This window comes from Stylophora pistillata, chromosome 11 (genome assembly GCF_964205215.1).
Source record: "Stylophora pistillata chromosome 11, jaStyPist1.2, whole genome shotgun sequence".
In the NCBI taxonomy this organism is placed as follows: domain Eukaryota; kingdom Metazoa; phylum Cnidaria; class Anthozoa; order Scleractinia; family Pocilloporidae; genus Stylophora; species Stylophora pistillata.
The window spans coordinates 25,594,895-25,609,618 of record NC_142529.1 but is presented as its reverse complement, the minus strand read 5'-3'; the positions used below and the strand labels follow the sequence as shown (position 1 = coordinate 25,609,618).

The 14,724-nt window shown below is 41.7% G+C and overlaps 3 protein-coding genes and 1 pseudogene across 5 annotated transcripts in view; 2 read left to right on the top strand and 2 right to left on the bottom strand.

The window, feature by feature from the left end:
- LOC111336746 (uncharacterized) overlaps positions 1 to 3,271 on the top strand; it is a 139,607-nt gene extending 136,336 nt beyond the window's left edge. Inside the window, exons 2-3 of the mRNA XM_088737862.1 lie at positions 894 to 975; positions 1,701 to 3,271. Coding sequence (XP_088593988.1) covers positions 1,795 to 2,646 — 852 coding nt within the window. The 5' untranslated portion in view covers positions 894 to 975; positions 1,701 to 1,794 and the 3' untranslated portion in view covers positions 2,647 to 3,271. The remainder of the gene's footprint in view (positions 1 to 893; positions 976 to 1,700) is intronic.
- Positions 3,272 to 6,267: 2,996 nt separating this feature from the next.
- LOC111336763 (uncharacterized) overlaps positions 6,268 to 14,724 on the bottom strand; it is a 24,449-nt gene continuing 15,992 nt past the window's right edge. For 2 of the 3 annotated variants that reach the window (XM_022942916.2, XM_022942917.2), the window contains exon 4: positions 6,268 to 7,731. In XM_022942916.2, coding sequence (XP_022798651.1) covers positions 6,787 to 7,716 — 930 coding nt within the window. In that variant the 5' untranslated portion in view covers positions 7,717 to 7,731 and the 3' untranslated portion in view covers positions 6,268 to 6,786. Of the gene's footprint in view, positions 7,732 to 11,940; positions 11,959 to 14,724 lie in introns of those variants that run through there. The other variant, XM_088738218.1, reaches the window with a different exon arrangement.
- On the top strand, positions 9,567 to 11,494 carry LOC148720827 (uncharacterized; annotated as a pseudogene).
- LOC148720826 (uncharacterized) lies at positions 12,940 to 13,683 on the bottom strand. The gene has a single exon (XM_088737676.1). It carries the CDS (start codon positions 13,681 to 13,683, stop codon positions 12,940 to 12,942), a length of 744 nt encoding a protein of 247 aa, XP_088593802.1.

Genomic DNA, 14,724 nt, shown 5'->3' with positions numbered 1-14,724 from the left:
GGATTATAAACTAGCTGGTTTTATTTAGTGCTTTATTTAAGTGTCGACCAAGCTAGTTCTCTTCCGGGCAGGAAAATGAAAATGAAACGAGGTAATTTTCCCTTATTCAAAAACATTTGGCCACTGTACTTAATATTGGTGATTTCATTTCAAACACAAGCAACACTATTTCCCTCTCCTTGATTATTTTCGGTGGAGGTTATTTAGTCTCGCCCGTACAAAACTTAATCCATAAGGAATGATCTCATGTAAACTACTTCATTGTATTTATGAAAAGTGCCACCAAGGCTAGTTCTCAAGAACTGACCATAAAATGTGACATGTTTTTGAACAAACTGCCAAAAAGCTAAGCACCCAGTACTACGAACAAAAGAGAACCAAACACTCTTTCCTCATCCATAACGAATTATCACTAGGCTTATTCGTGATTTTACATACAAGCTATCTCATTTCCCCCAAACGTCTTTTTGAGACTTATATACCAAAGGGTGAGTAATTATTTCTTTTATATTGCTTCTATCATAATTCGGTAAACTTTACATTTCAACAATCGGAAATATATTTGACGTGTTTCATTTCCAGAGAATAACAAGAATGTTCCGTGATTATCGAACCCAAGTGAAAATATCGATAGCTTTTCTTTTGTTTGTTTCTTTTGTTTTTTGTTTTTGAGCATGTATGGCGATAAATGTTCTGTTATTTTCGTATTAATAAAAAAGAGCCTCTTAGAATGTATCTCCAACAAGGAACAAGCCGTTCATCAACACCTCATAATTTGGAAAAGAATTCAAGTCCATTTGTACTCTCCCTGATCTCTTTACTAAATAGATAATGTAACCACTATTCTCAGTGTATCACACAGTGGCCTGATCCTTTTAACCTCTTCTTTTTAGGTCTAACTGCACTATTGAGAGGATCAGTACTACTGGCAAAATGGACAGAAACGAACCCCTTGACTGCTCCGTCGTAAACCAGGTAAATTAGTATGATTAAAGAACGGCTTTCAACAGCACTCCAAACAATTGCAACCTGAAAACCAGCCTGATTGCTCACGAAGAAGTATTTTGTTTTGATTTGATTTGTTTTGTTTTGTTTTGTTTTGATTTGATTTGTTCTGTTTTGTTATGTCGTTGTTTTTGCTGTTGTTATTTTTTTTTGGGGGGGGGGGGGAGAGCCCGGTAAATAAACTCTGACAGTCAAGAAAAAATTTGTTCTCATTTGGACGTCTTGGCTGTACTATACATACATATACATACATACGTTAGTTGACCACTCCCCCTGGGGGCTTTTCGGGGTCAATTCCCACCCATCCCACCCCAGGGGAGGACATCCACGTCACAGTAATCTCGTGCGTGGGAAATTAACGTCTCCTACCCCTAACCATGCAGGAGACGGGGCCTACGGTTTATTCGTCCATATCCGAGAAGACTAGAATATCTATCCATTTCTTGATTATAGAAAGGTAGCAAATTCTCCTCCTTATTTTAAGACCATGAGTATCGGTCCGGCCGGGGCTCGAACCCTGGACCTCCCGCACAACACAATCCGGCGCTCTAACCAACTGAGCAAACCGGGAGGCGGTTAAATTCTATCTGGCAAACATATCAATTATACATTGGCTTTGGGGCGTTTAACATGTATTTATCTATGTACGTGGTATTCATCTGATCATAAATAGTTATTTCAATGCTAAATTGTAGAGAGAACGCCAAAGAATAGAACAACCTCTTGCCCGAAGAAGAAAAGCAGCAAGATAAAGGAGATTTAAAAGTGCTTCAAGAAAAAACAGAGAAGATGAATACTAACGCGAAAGAGACTGCTGAGAGTCTTCGTGCAGCTGCTAAGAAACTAGATGACGTGTGGAGGGACTGCAAGACAGCACATGCGGTTGGAACCAGCGTTGGAATAGTGGGAGGGATTCTCTCAATCGGTGGAGGAATTGCAGCGATACTGACAGCTGGGGTTGCTACTCCTTTGTCCATAGCAGGATTGTGTGTTGGGGGCGCTGGAGCCACTACAAACCTTGGGACAGCCATCGTTGAAGGTCTGATAAATTCTGCTGAAATAAAAAAGGCCGAGAAACACTTAGATGAGACCATAGAGAGTGTAAATGAGGTAAACAGGATCGTCCAGACAGTTTTGATAGCGAAAGAAAGAGTAAGGCTTATCTATATTTATTACCTTGCCAAATCCCTCAAATTGGGAAGCCCTGTGGTCATGAGGATCCTTCGTGAGCTTGTGTTTTTCTCCTCGGGAACACCTACTAAAATGGCAGTCCAAGTAGCACAAAAGGTAATGGCCTGTGCACAGGCAGCGAGTCAAGCCGGTGCAAAAGCTGCAACCCAAAGCGGTGCACAAGGGGCAGGAAAGGCGGCTGCGCAATCTGTTGACGATGTGGTACAAGCAACTTGTCAGGCTGGAGCACAAGCGGCTGATGACGTAGTCCAAGCAAGGGCTAGAGCTGGCTCTGAGGCGGTCGGTGAAGTTGTCGGTAAAGTTGTCATCGTGGTCAATGTTGCATTTGTGGTTTGGGATGCCATAGACCTGGGCTTTACAATCAGGGATCTCATTGAAAACAAGGGATCTGAAGCTGCAACATTTCTGAGACAAAAGGGAGACGACCTCGAGAATGCCTTGAAGGAGTAAAAATCATAGAGTCCAAACCTATTTTATATTAAAAAATATTTATCTACGTTGACGTTAAGATTTTCAAGAAAAAGTTATAATTTTTATTAATTCGTTTTTTTTGACCATTTTTATGAGCAAATTACATGTTATGACTACTAAAACAACATCTAGACAACTTCTCTCCTTTGTGTGACCTCTTTTAAATTCCATAGAATAATGAGAAGGATGTTCTGTTTTAATTCGTTGTATGCAGTGGAGAGGACGTTATAAAATGAATACAGAGGGATCATCTTCTGAGGTCTGTTGCATCTGCGCTTAATTTCAAGTGAGAGCTGTGTAATAACTGCATTTCGATGAGGAACAAACAAAAAGCCTATCGGGATAATGAGGAATTGGGGCTTAGATTCATAGGATAGCGGAGCTCGCAGCGCGCGCAGCGAAGCCCCATAAGTATACAAAATGGTAGCTGTAACCCATCAAGACGAAAAACTTTTGACTGATGACCCTACGGGAGTCCGTACAAGGTGCTACTTTTAGCATGCGCGTTTAAGGAGGCTGGATATAGTTTTTCACTTTTCTGATGCAAGATATTTAAACTAAAATTACGAAGCATAGCTTTAACGAATCGCGATCACATTTTCCCCCGAAATAAAGATATTATTGAAGAATCACTTTGTTGTAAGTATATTGAAAAATTCGTTGCCATGGCAACGTTGCTGGCTTGCAATGCTGGCTCCAAAATTAGACTTGACTTGAATTTTCTTAAAAACTGGACGGTGAATTTATTTTAGATTTTGCATGCGTCCTTTGGCTGTTTTTATCTGCTTGACTGTTAAGTCTAAAAAAATTCTGTCAGAAAGTTTAAGGAAAAGAGGCCTTTTTTAGAATTCATCGTTAACTTTTTTCCCTCCGACAGAATTTTTTCGAACTTTTGTAAAACACGCACAGAGCTGTTCAAAGTTAACGTGCAAAAATTAAAAAAAAATTCACCGAGCGGAAATAGAAATACGTAACTCTAAAGTTTCAAATTTCCGTCATCGTTAAGTCATCGTAACACAGACCGCTTTCTGCAATTTTCTGAATGATGTTTTCTTTGACGAGGAGCCCGTTATCGCCCTGTGAATAGAGCTTGTCTTTGAAAGTTTACATGCGTTCGTGGTGTCCGTCAAGAAAGTCCATGTCTACGAAAGCGAAGGAAGCGGATTTCACATGCTGTTGTTTACAATGTCAGCACTTGTTAGCTGCAACGGGGATTGAAAGAGGACACAGTGGAGGGCACGTACATCTTCTAAAGCATCGTGTGCGTTGAAATCTTCTTAAAAAACAGCTTGATACACAGAAGGGAGATTGCTTTTACATGGTTTTCCGTCAGGATTGAGAAGAGCGTTACCACCTTTAGCGAGTGTTTTGATGAGTGTAAGGCTATCGGCGAAAAACACTTTCTTCGACGATAATGTTTCTTTATTTGAATTTCCAGCACATCGTAGGAGTGTAGGAGTGTCGAACACAGAAGAATTATGGCCAATTAAACGATGTGACAATGCGTACTGCTGGAAAGGAAAGTGGTAATAGATTGAAGACATTCGCTTAGGAGTGTACTGGAACATTCTCTTTGAGCAAAGTTCTCTCACCATTCACAGTTTTGAAAGTGACTTGTTTACACGAGAAGCGTAGCTGCTGATATTGCATGTAGGTAGCACCTATTTAGTGTTCCGGAAACCAGCCACGATATGGGTAAATAGCTCCGACGATCGCGATCGTGTTTGCGGCCGGATTCACGCGTATTTTGGTCACTTGAGAATGTTGCAGCTTTCCGTTTTTTAAACACACTACTGATAAAGATAGAAGAAAGTGTAGGTAGCCTACCTAGAAGCGTAAAACATAGTCTACTGGGCAGATGAAAAAATGATTCTGGCCCAAGCGCAGCGGCCATGTTTGTTTGTTTGTGTTTTTTTTTTTTTGCAACTTTTCAAAGTCCCGGGTAAATTAGAACCCAGTCTGCGCGCGCCAAAGAAACTATATTCAGCCTCCTTAACTCTACCGCGAATATGCCAATGCTTTGTGCAGTGGTCCAGTGGTCAGTGTACCGGGCTCCGATTAGGACGACCTAGGTTCATATCCTGGTCGGGGTAAGGCGTTGTTTTGTTTTTCGTTTTTGTGTCTTTTTTTTTTTTCTTTAATAAATTTATTTCAAGCATTTTCTTACGTTTACATACAAAATAAAAATTAAGAAAAAAATAGGAAGATAATAAAAAAAGAGAAAAAGACACACACACACATACACACCCTTATATAGTACAAACAGAAGAATACTAAGCTAAAACACACACACAAAGCTATTACAGCAATGCAGATAACCCAGTATAATTGTAAGGCAAGGCGTTGTGCCCTTAAGACGTGCGGGAAAAAAAATGTGAGCTCCGCTTTTGGGCTTGGCTAAATCTATATATTACCTTAACCCTTTTAGCTACCATGGGTGACCAAGACAGAATTTCTCTTTACAATATTGACACAATATCAAACAGACAAGTAATGAAAATAAAGAAAAATATCCAAAAGAGGATTATTAGTTGATTCAATTCCAAATTGTATGAATTAACACTGTGACATTGTAAGGCAGACAGTAAGGAGAATTAATATTGAGATCTTAGGAGTGGTAGGGTTTATACCCAAACACAAAGACCCTTGCAAGGAACTTAGGGAACAACTCTAAGTTAATTACTGAAAATATGTTTTCTTTTTTCAGGTATTGTCTCTCCTTGCAGTGATGCTGAGTGTAAAGTCCTTTAAAAAGCTTTGTTATACTTCGGCAAAGAGTCTTAGACTATTTCGCGAGACAGTTTAATGGATTCCATGATTAATGGTGGATGCGGCAGGCATCCGCGCTGGGGGTAGGCCCCACCTAATTTTATACCCAGATCCTACCGTGTAACTGCAACTTGGCCGTGGAAGGTCTGGGCACGAGACCAATCCTCAACTCGTTCACCATTGAGAATTATAATCATGCGGTCAGAAAATAGTTGTCTTATCTCGCCTGCCGAATTCCTCCCTATCCGTAATCCTTCTTTTTGTTTTGTTGGCAAAAGCGTTTTTCAGGGTCCTTACCTTCTATGCAACGTTAACAACCTGGTTTCCCTGCTGCCAGTCAGTTGCAACCTGCATGCTAAGCAGCCCATGATTTGTTACGAAACGTTTTTTGGTTTTGAGCACCGGAAACGTCTTAGACTTATAATAGAGAAGCGACCTTTAAACCATTTAAATGGTAGGCGATGGAGGAAATAGGTTGTGTTCTAATGTTGCTCTTCCTTTGTTATGATAGATGTACAAATCCGCCAATCTTCGGGGCTCAGTGACGCATATGGTTAGATCATTGACTTAAGATGTGGGGTGGGAAAAGGGGGCGGTGAAACTTGGCGAGCGGGCTGGTATGCGTTCATTTTCCTTGTTTTTTTTTTATGTGTCTTTAGTTTGATGTTTATAAAGTAACGATTTTTTTGGTATCTTACTCTCGTTGTGCGTTGTGGGTATTGAGTGAAAAGGCTTTTCCTTTCACATCATTTCATTCTTACGTCTTTGCCCTGATTGATGGTATCCGCCCCCTGAAAAAGTGGAACAATAAAGTACGGTTAAACAATTGGACTCTGACAAAAAAATTTTAATGCAGACGGCTACTGTTCGTATTTGTAAATTATAATTTACAAAGTTATACAGTATTTGCTGCAGTATTTGTTGTTAAAACTGCAGTATACATATTAATGAACGAACTTGACTTAAGAGAAAACTTGATTAGGATGTTTTGTTACAAAATTTTACTTTTATGAGTAAATACTGATATTTTTGTCTTATTTGACTGCTGAAAGCCTATTAGTCTTCCCTGAGCTGGTTACTTCTCTTAGCTACTACCGGAATATGCTACACCTTGTCAAAGCTTGATACGCTAGCTCTTCAAAATTAGCCACGGTAGATGACACGGTTTATCACAGCCATTATCAACTTCTTCCATGATAAACTTTTATGTTAGCACAACATCATTACAAGATGGAAAACCGAGAGTAAATCGTTTTCTGCATTAAAGTTTAGTGTTCATTCAAAATCTTAGTTGCTTTGTATTATGAATTGATAACTTTTCAGTTGTTTACGAGATCAGTTCAAAAAAGTTCAAACCATTTCTCCCTGTTCTAACTTGTTTAAAATGTCCTCAAGCTTCTTTGCCTTTTTTATCAAATCTTTGGCAGCGTCGGATCCCTTGTTTTGCCAAAGTTCATCGATTGTGCAGCTGAGATTGACAACATCCCACAACAAAAACACAGCACTGACTCCTATGATCACCTGACCAGCAACCTTGCTTCCTGCTTTCATTCCAGTATTCAGGACGTCATCTGCAGTTCCTGCACCTACCTTCCCAGCTGCTTCCATGCCAGCCTTGCCAGCAGATCCTGCACCAGCCTTTCCAGCCTCTTCTCCAAGAGCCTTTACTGCTGCTCCTGCACAGGCCTGCCCTCTGTTCGAAAGTACCTTCGCGGCCTGAACCAGCCCAACAACGACTTTTAACACAGGAGTGTTCCACTTTCTATCCTTTGCCAGCTTTTGAATACAGAGAAACCATGAAAGCTTTTCTTTCTTCAAGCAGTCTTCAATAATCTCCTTCACATCCTTTATGCCTTCTTTTGCCTCTTTTAAGTCTGTTTTGGCTTTTTCGACTTCTTTGGATTTGATTACTGCTTCCATAATGCTACCGGTAACGTTTGCACTCGCTCCAGCAACGCCAACGGCCACCCCTGAGAATAACAGGGGCGAGGCAATCCCCGCCGACATAATTGTTGCAATCCCTCCAGCAATGGTGAAGACGCTCCCGAATATGGCGATGGAGGTTCCACTAGCACGCAATACCCTGCTGTCACGCCAGACTTGTTCGATTTTATCAGCCGCTCCATGGAGACTTTCAATGGCTTTCTTCAGTTTGGAAAACATATCTTCTGTTTTTTGTTTTAATTGTTCGGCAATTTGTATATCCTGCAAGGACTGATCTTCGGTAAGGTCATCAATATCTTCGAGCGCATTTTCCAAAACCCTTAGCATGTCTGCCATTCTTGTGTGTCTTTCCTGCAAAGTAGATATAGGCGAAGGAAATTAAAATTTCTGTTATATTAACTTATTAAAATACTAGTTCTTTGAAAGATCGATATAAATTTGTTTTGAACGTTGTTTTGATCCTTTTTTTATCATCCCCCCTCGTTAAAGAAAAGAACACCTAAAAAACAATTTATAAATTATATGTCACGTGGAGCTCCATTAGGCAAACTTGAAGTGTGACCTCCAGCAGCAGAAACAAAGAACAGGATTTTCTAGCAGGAAGCAGTTCAAGCTAATCAAAAACAGATCGCAGGATACAATCTCAAAGCCTGAACACCGCATGAACACAAAGACCAAATGTATTTTTTTGGAATCTGACATCTAGGAAAAAGTTCTTTATGAAAATGATGTTTCCAGAACGCTTAGCGTGTTAAGGGTTACTAAGCTCGTTGTTTGAAAGATTTTCCCTTAAAAACTTTTTCCCTTATAAACCTAAGAGAATTTACCTAAAACCTACTCCATCCATAAGATTAAATAGATTAAGTGAAAACGATGCCCAGGCAATTTCTTGAACGCAGATCTGCTTGTTATCTATATTTACTCTTTTCTGAGAACTTTAATATATTTCCCTGGACGACAGGATTTTACAAATGAACCATTTGATTGATTCAGGTATATCATAATTTGTAGAGACGAACTATGAGAAATACTCTGAGTCCCTATGATTTCTTTCGTTTTATTCCCCCAAATCTCGAAGCGATGTTAGAACTTTAATATATCGAAAATGATCTATTAGCGCGTATATCGGACTTTTCACGTGTGAAGCGTATCAAGGCGATTTTCATTCAATTTTCACTGACAGGGTTTCACTTTCAAATGTTTTTCAAATTTTATAAATCCCCTCAGTCTCAAGACTCTTCATTTAGTCAGACTACCTACAAAAGATGACTGAGGAACTTCTGTGGAGGATTATGTGGAATAAAAAGCAGGCAGAATAAAAGCACAAAAGAAAACAAACAAACAAAAAAAAAGTGGCAAGCTTTGAAACGGTCCAAAGAACAGTTTTGCGACAAAAAGCAGCTGGAAATTAAACATGTATATTGAGGAGTTTGGCATCCCATTCGACGAATATACAGAGAAGATTGCGAACCTTCAAGATTAGGAAACCTTGTTTTAAGTACCAACAGGTATTGCGTAGGGTATTTTTTTTTGACTTGTTGTCAGTAATGTTCCATTGTTCCTCTCGGCAAGAAAATTTGTATGGTTTCCATCTTTCATGATCGACTCATGAGATTTTGATTTGAACCGGTCTAACAATAAATTGTCATTTAACAAGCATTAAATAATGGTTTAATTGGTATCAGAAATCTCACTGGTTCGCTGCACTCATTCGTTCGATCTCCGATACTACCAACTCGTGCGTTAATGCCATACGGACAGACTTTCCATGAAGCTATTCTTTTAAAGTAATATTTTTCCTCCATTTCTGGAAATTGACTCGTGGATATCAACCAACGTAAGATGGGCAAATATTTTGAATTTTTGCGGTTATATCTCCTTGCTGGTAATTGAATTTGAAGAGTAACCCATTGGCCATCGGGGCCCAGGAACTAGCTAAGACCACTAACCGACTCCAGTAAGGTCGGCCATTTTGTTCTTTATGTTTCATAAACGTTAGGACGTGAGCTCACCGCATCATTTCTGTAAGTTTACCAATGGTACTACTGTGCGGTTATCCTTATATATTTGTTTACATATGCTTAGCCTACAAAGCTGTTACTCTAGCATCGTTTGCTCATTATTTGTATCGTAGGACTCTTTTATACTTGTTCAATTAAAAACAATAACCAGCATCGAGGAGTACCATGGTTATCGTCACATGCGAAGTCCCCAAATTTCGCGTCAGAAGATGTATCAGAAGCACTTGCCACTGCTGCGCCGTCCCAGTCCCCAGTGCCCAGAGACCCAAAACTCGAGCGGCCCAAAGTGGACGTCGGTCTATCAGTCGAAGAATGGAGCCTGTTTGTCCGTCACCGGGAAGTATTTTGCCCCGGTTCGAACATAGACGATGTATCAGTACCATCCCAACTATTCCAGTGCGCTGGTCCTACACTCGGAAACAGTCCTTTCAAAGCCAACTCTAACGCCACCTTAGAACCCCTTCGAAGTCTCCTCTCCCCCGTGCGTTTATTAGCAGTCATCCTGGTTGCCACGTGTGTTCTACGAATTGAATTGTTGCAGTTGCATCAAGAACGCGATGAAGCACTACGCGCCTTCACTGCTCGAGTGCGGGGTAAAGCAGAGACCTGTGCTTTCAGTGCGGTATGCGAGTGCGGCGAGACTATGGACTACATCGACCACATCTTCCGTGAGGCTCTCTTGAAGGGCATATATGACTTAAATATACACCGCGAAGTCCTCGGGACTACGGATAGCCTGCAGAAACCAGTAACTGACGTCACTGCACTCGTTGAAAACAAAGAAATGGTGCGTAATGTCCTGCCATCCTCAGCCCGCACGGCCATGTCATCCTTTCTGCGAATCAAAAGGGCACAGCCAGCCCTGGCCACAATCCCACCTCCAGCTGATCAGGCTAAGAAGGCTCCATGTCCTATCTTGTAAAAGCTCATTTAAAGTCTTCACAGAGGGAGCCCGACGGTGGAATGCCAACCCACACCAAGTCTACATCAGCGGCTTCAAAGCTTGCCGGCGAAGAAAGAGCCAACAACCAGCAAATGTTCAAGCACTCGAGTCAATAGAGCCTGACCCAATCTCCTAGATTACATCAGTCCACTGCGCAGAAACCGACCCTGGACACCTACGAGGGTGACAGCACTGCTGTCAACGCAACCAGGCGACAAACTGTGTTATCCTCCAAGCCTTCACCCGCCAGAATCAAGCATCACGAATTCTTAAAGGGTGAATGGAGACGGGTCCGGCTCAGAGACCAACCCAGGGTACAGATCACAATCTCCCTCCAAAAGCCAACCAATAGGAACCACGACCACAGCCCAAGCAACTGTGTGACAGTATCTGAATTCGCCGACACCAGAGCACAATCAGACTTGTGGTTCTTAGAAGAGTTCCTTACTCGTGGATTCTCTTGTGATGACTTGTACCTCGTCAGCCTCAGCCTTTCAGCGGCTAATCAATCTTCCATCGCAATTAAAGGAGCCTTCTTCGCCAAGCCCACAGCGACTTCTCGGAGTGATAACGAAATATCCAACCGCTCCATGGTGTATGAAAGCAGCTCAGTCTGAGCAATGTACTTGTCATACGAATTACCGCTCAATCTTGGGCTACTGACCAATGACTTCCCCTATTAAGACAGCACCAGTGAACCAAAAGAGAACAGCATCCCAGAAGGAATTCCTGACTCACAAGAGCCTTCATCTATCATCGCCACGGGGTTCATCAACGATCACTGTGGAGCACCACGCACCCCCTGCGACGCCGCGTGCTCATGCTCATGATGAAGGCTTGGCTTCTTGACAGATATGCCTTGTCCACTCTTAATACTCGCTCCCATTGGGCATTGCCTTGCATGGAAGGTCCGCCAATTGAAATATTTGTGGACCCCAATGCCACGCCGAAGGCGCGCCACTTATGATTATATGGACAGCTTTGAAAAATTTTGAAGAAATATAGCTCCCTTCAAAAAATTATTTTTAAAGTATTCTAACAGGTGAGCACATAAAACTGATGAAGAAAATGAACATGTGCAAAATGTTTGGAAGACATTCAAGTTGAAATCTATGAGAGAATATCATGATTTGTATCTGCAAAGTGATGTGTTGTTTCAAACTTTCAGAAATACATGTTTGCAGTATTACAAGCTTGATCCATGTCATTATTTCATATCTCCTGGTCTCAGTTGGGACGCTATGTTAAAAATGAGTGGCATCAAACTTGAACTGAAGACAGAGTTGATGGAATACTATTCATTGAAAAAGGCATAAGAGGTGGTATTTCATATATTGCCAATAGATATGCAAAAGCTAACAACAAATACATGAAGGACTATGATAAAAGCAAACCTTCAAAATATGTTAATATGTATGTCAAAGGAGGATTAGTCAGATACCCCACAATTCCACGCTTTGAACTATATATATTTTAAATTCGCTCTAGTCACGTGATTACTCAGTCAAGCAGGAGGTAGTTGAGATCAACAGCGAAGTGCTCTCGCGTTCGCCACTAATTTATGTCAACTGCTTGGATTTGGATAGTCACACTTACATCAAACTTTACAGTTTGGCTTATTGTCCAGGACTTCCAGACTTCTCAATGTGATATTCTTCTGATTTACCCAAACAGCTACAAGATGAAAGCGAAGATCGAAGACGTTCAGTGCTTATAATCCTCGACTTCGATTGCGTCGAAAATCGGTCTCTACCGCTTCCGATATTCGATCATATGACGAATATGAAGGAAACAAGAACATCCCAGAAATGCCTTGGCTAGACTTACAAGTCTCAAATTTCAACGGTCACACATTCCTACAAAATTTGGGGACTTAAGGGACCTTCACTAATAGTGAAAAGTGCCATTATTCAAGCACCACCAGGCGGAATAATATGCTTAAGTACTCACCAATAATAGCACAACAGGCAAATATCGATCAAGCGTTAAAGTTAAGCGTATAAACAAAGCCACTCAGTCGTGCATACCACTCATAACAAAGGCGTTTTTTTTTCCATTTAGAGAAGAGCAAGTTCAAGTACTAAAGTACTAAAGTCAACTTAACTGTTACAAGAATACATAAAACCGTTTAAATCACATTCTGTGCTCCTGAATAAGGACAAACAGCCGTTTAATATTCAGTCGACTTTCCAGCGCGTGCACTTTAATTCGATGCAACGTGACACCTTCTCATCGATAATAATGCGCAAGGGCTAATGGGATACCCGACTAATCCTCCTTTGGAAATGTCGCAATACCTTCCAACCGGTAATTTCAAATGGCTTACACAGAAGAGAATTAATGAGATTGACTTTACAAAACGAAGAGAAGAAACAAAGAATTGATCGACTTTAATTAACGAATACTTAATCAGAAACTTCTAACAGTGACAGAATAAAACGGGGCGGCCACTCTTAGTAAAACGACACAACGAGTACATAGAGAGTACAAGTTTCGACATGGCGGTTCTCTCCTGCACTCGAGCACATGTTTTTTTTTGTCTCTGCGCATGTGCCGAACGCACACCGCAGGTTAATAATATTGCAGCCTAGACTACTAGTCACCAGATTCCACATACTGGGGGCGAGGGCGTGAAGCAACTCGTTTGCTTCTTCTGAGTGTTTCGAGCTGTGGAATCTGCAGTTCAGTTCCTGTAAAGTGTTCCTTAGGATCCGTCAGTGTGACTTCGAAGGGGTACAAGAGATGTATTGAACGATTAGTCACTCCAGAGTTTGTTTTGATCTCTGCAGCTCTAACTAGGCCATCACTGCCACGGAGAAGTTTCTTTACAATGGCTAACTTCCAGGAATTACGAGAAACACTTTCAGCGTGTATGAGTACAACATCCCCAACTTTAATGATCTCCTCCTGCGATCCTCGCTTATTAGACTGATACACATGACGCTCCCGCAGCGAAGCAAGGTACTCATTCTTGAACCGTTGGACAAAGTGCTGAGACAGCAAAAGCCTTCGTCTGAAGGCCTTCTTGAGTTGATCATGTTCATTGAAGTTTTCATCATCCAACTCGTCAGGATCAGTAACAGGGTGTGGCAAAGCTGTAACATCGAAACCATACAGCAACTTTGACGGTGTCAAAGGTTCTGGATCATTCGCATCGTGGTAGACGAATGTAATTGGGCGATCATTAACGACTGCTTGAACCTCTTTGATGAGTGTTTGTAACTCGGGCAGACTAATGAGCGCGCGACAAAGAACTTTCTTGATTGACATCTTAACTACTCCAATCAGTCGCTCATACATGCCTCCCCAGTGCGGTGACTTGGCAGGAATATGCCTCATCTGAACTCTCTTCTGGGCAAGGTGATGCTGCACGGTCTGATCTTCTATGACTTACAACAGCTTCTGAATTTCTTCACCCCCTTTCTGGAATGTCTTGGCATTATCACACAGGATTAGTGAAGGAATTCCATAGATCGCACAGTGACCCCTGAATGCAAGAAGGAACTGATCGGTGGTCATGTCATCAACAATCTCCAAATGAACATTGCGAGGGGTGGTACAGGTGAACAGGCAGACATAACATTTCTCCGTCTTGTTACCATTCTTGACTATCAGATGACCGGTAAAATCGATTCCCACTGTAGAGAACGGTTTCACCTTGTTAAGGCGAAAGTCAGGCAAGGGGGGGTGAATGGGGTAGCTTGTACGCTCTGCCTATCTGGTATCGGAATTTGACACAATGCTTGAGCACCCTTGCAATTTCACTTCGTGCTGATGGCAACGAAAATCTCTTACGCAGTGCTACAACAGTGTCTCTTACTCCAGCGTGAAGCTGTCTCTCGTGAACTGAACGAACAAGCAGAGTTGTGAAATAAGACTTTTTAGCGACGAGAATTGGTTCTCTTGCGTCTTGTTTGAGCATTGCATGCTCGAGTCTGCCGGGGGCAACTAGAAGGCCGTTTGTGTTGAGCTTCAGATTAAGTTGACGAACCAACGGAGGTCTGGGTTTGAAGTGCTGACGGGTGGGTCGTGACTGCTTTGTACAAAGATAGTCCCGTTCTAGCTTGAAATGCTGAAGCTGGTGAGCACGAAGAATTACCCCTTACGATTGGGATATCTCAGCAGCTGTGGGAATTGGAATTACCAAATCAATAGCTGACGGATACTGGCGTGACCCACGTGACTTATCAGAGGCATACTTCAGGTTTGAAATGAATCTCAAGACATAGGACATTGAGCGAAGCATGCTCTCATAGGACTGGAAGCGTGAGATGTCAATCAAGTCTTGGAGACTGTCTGTGTTAGACTGTTTACCATGAACATGGCTGTCCACAGCTGTGGCTGAGACAGCATCGTCTTCTGCAAAGCTGTGAGGACTCC

What these genes read in the sequence shown, in the direction of transcription:
- LOC148720826 (XM_088737676.1), bottom strand. Translation starts at nt 13,683, where the DNA reads ATGAGGCATATTCCTGCCAAGTCACCGCACTGGGGAGGCATGTATGAG.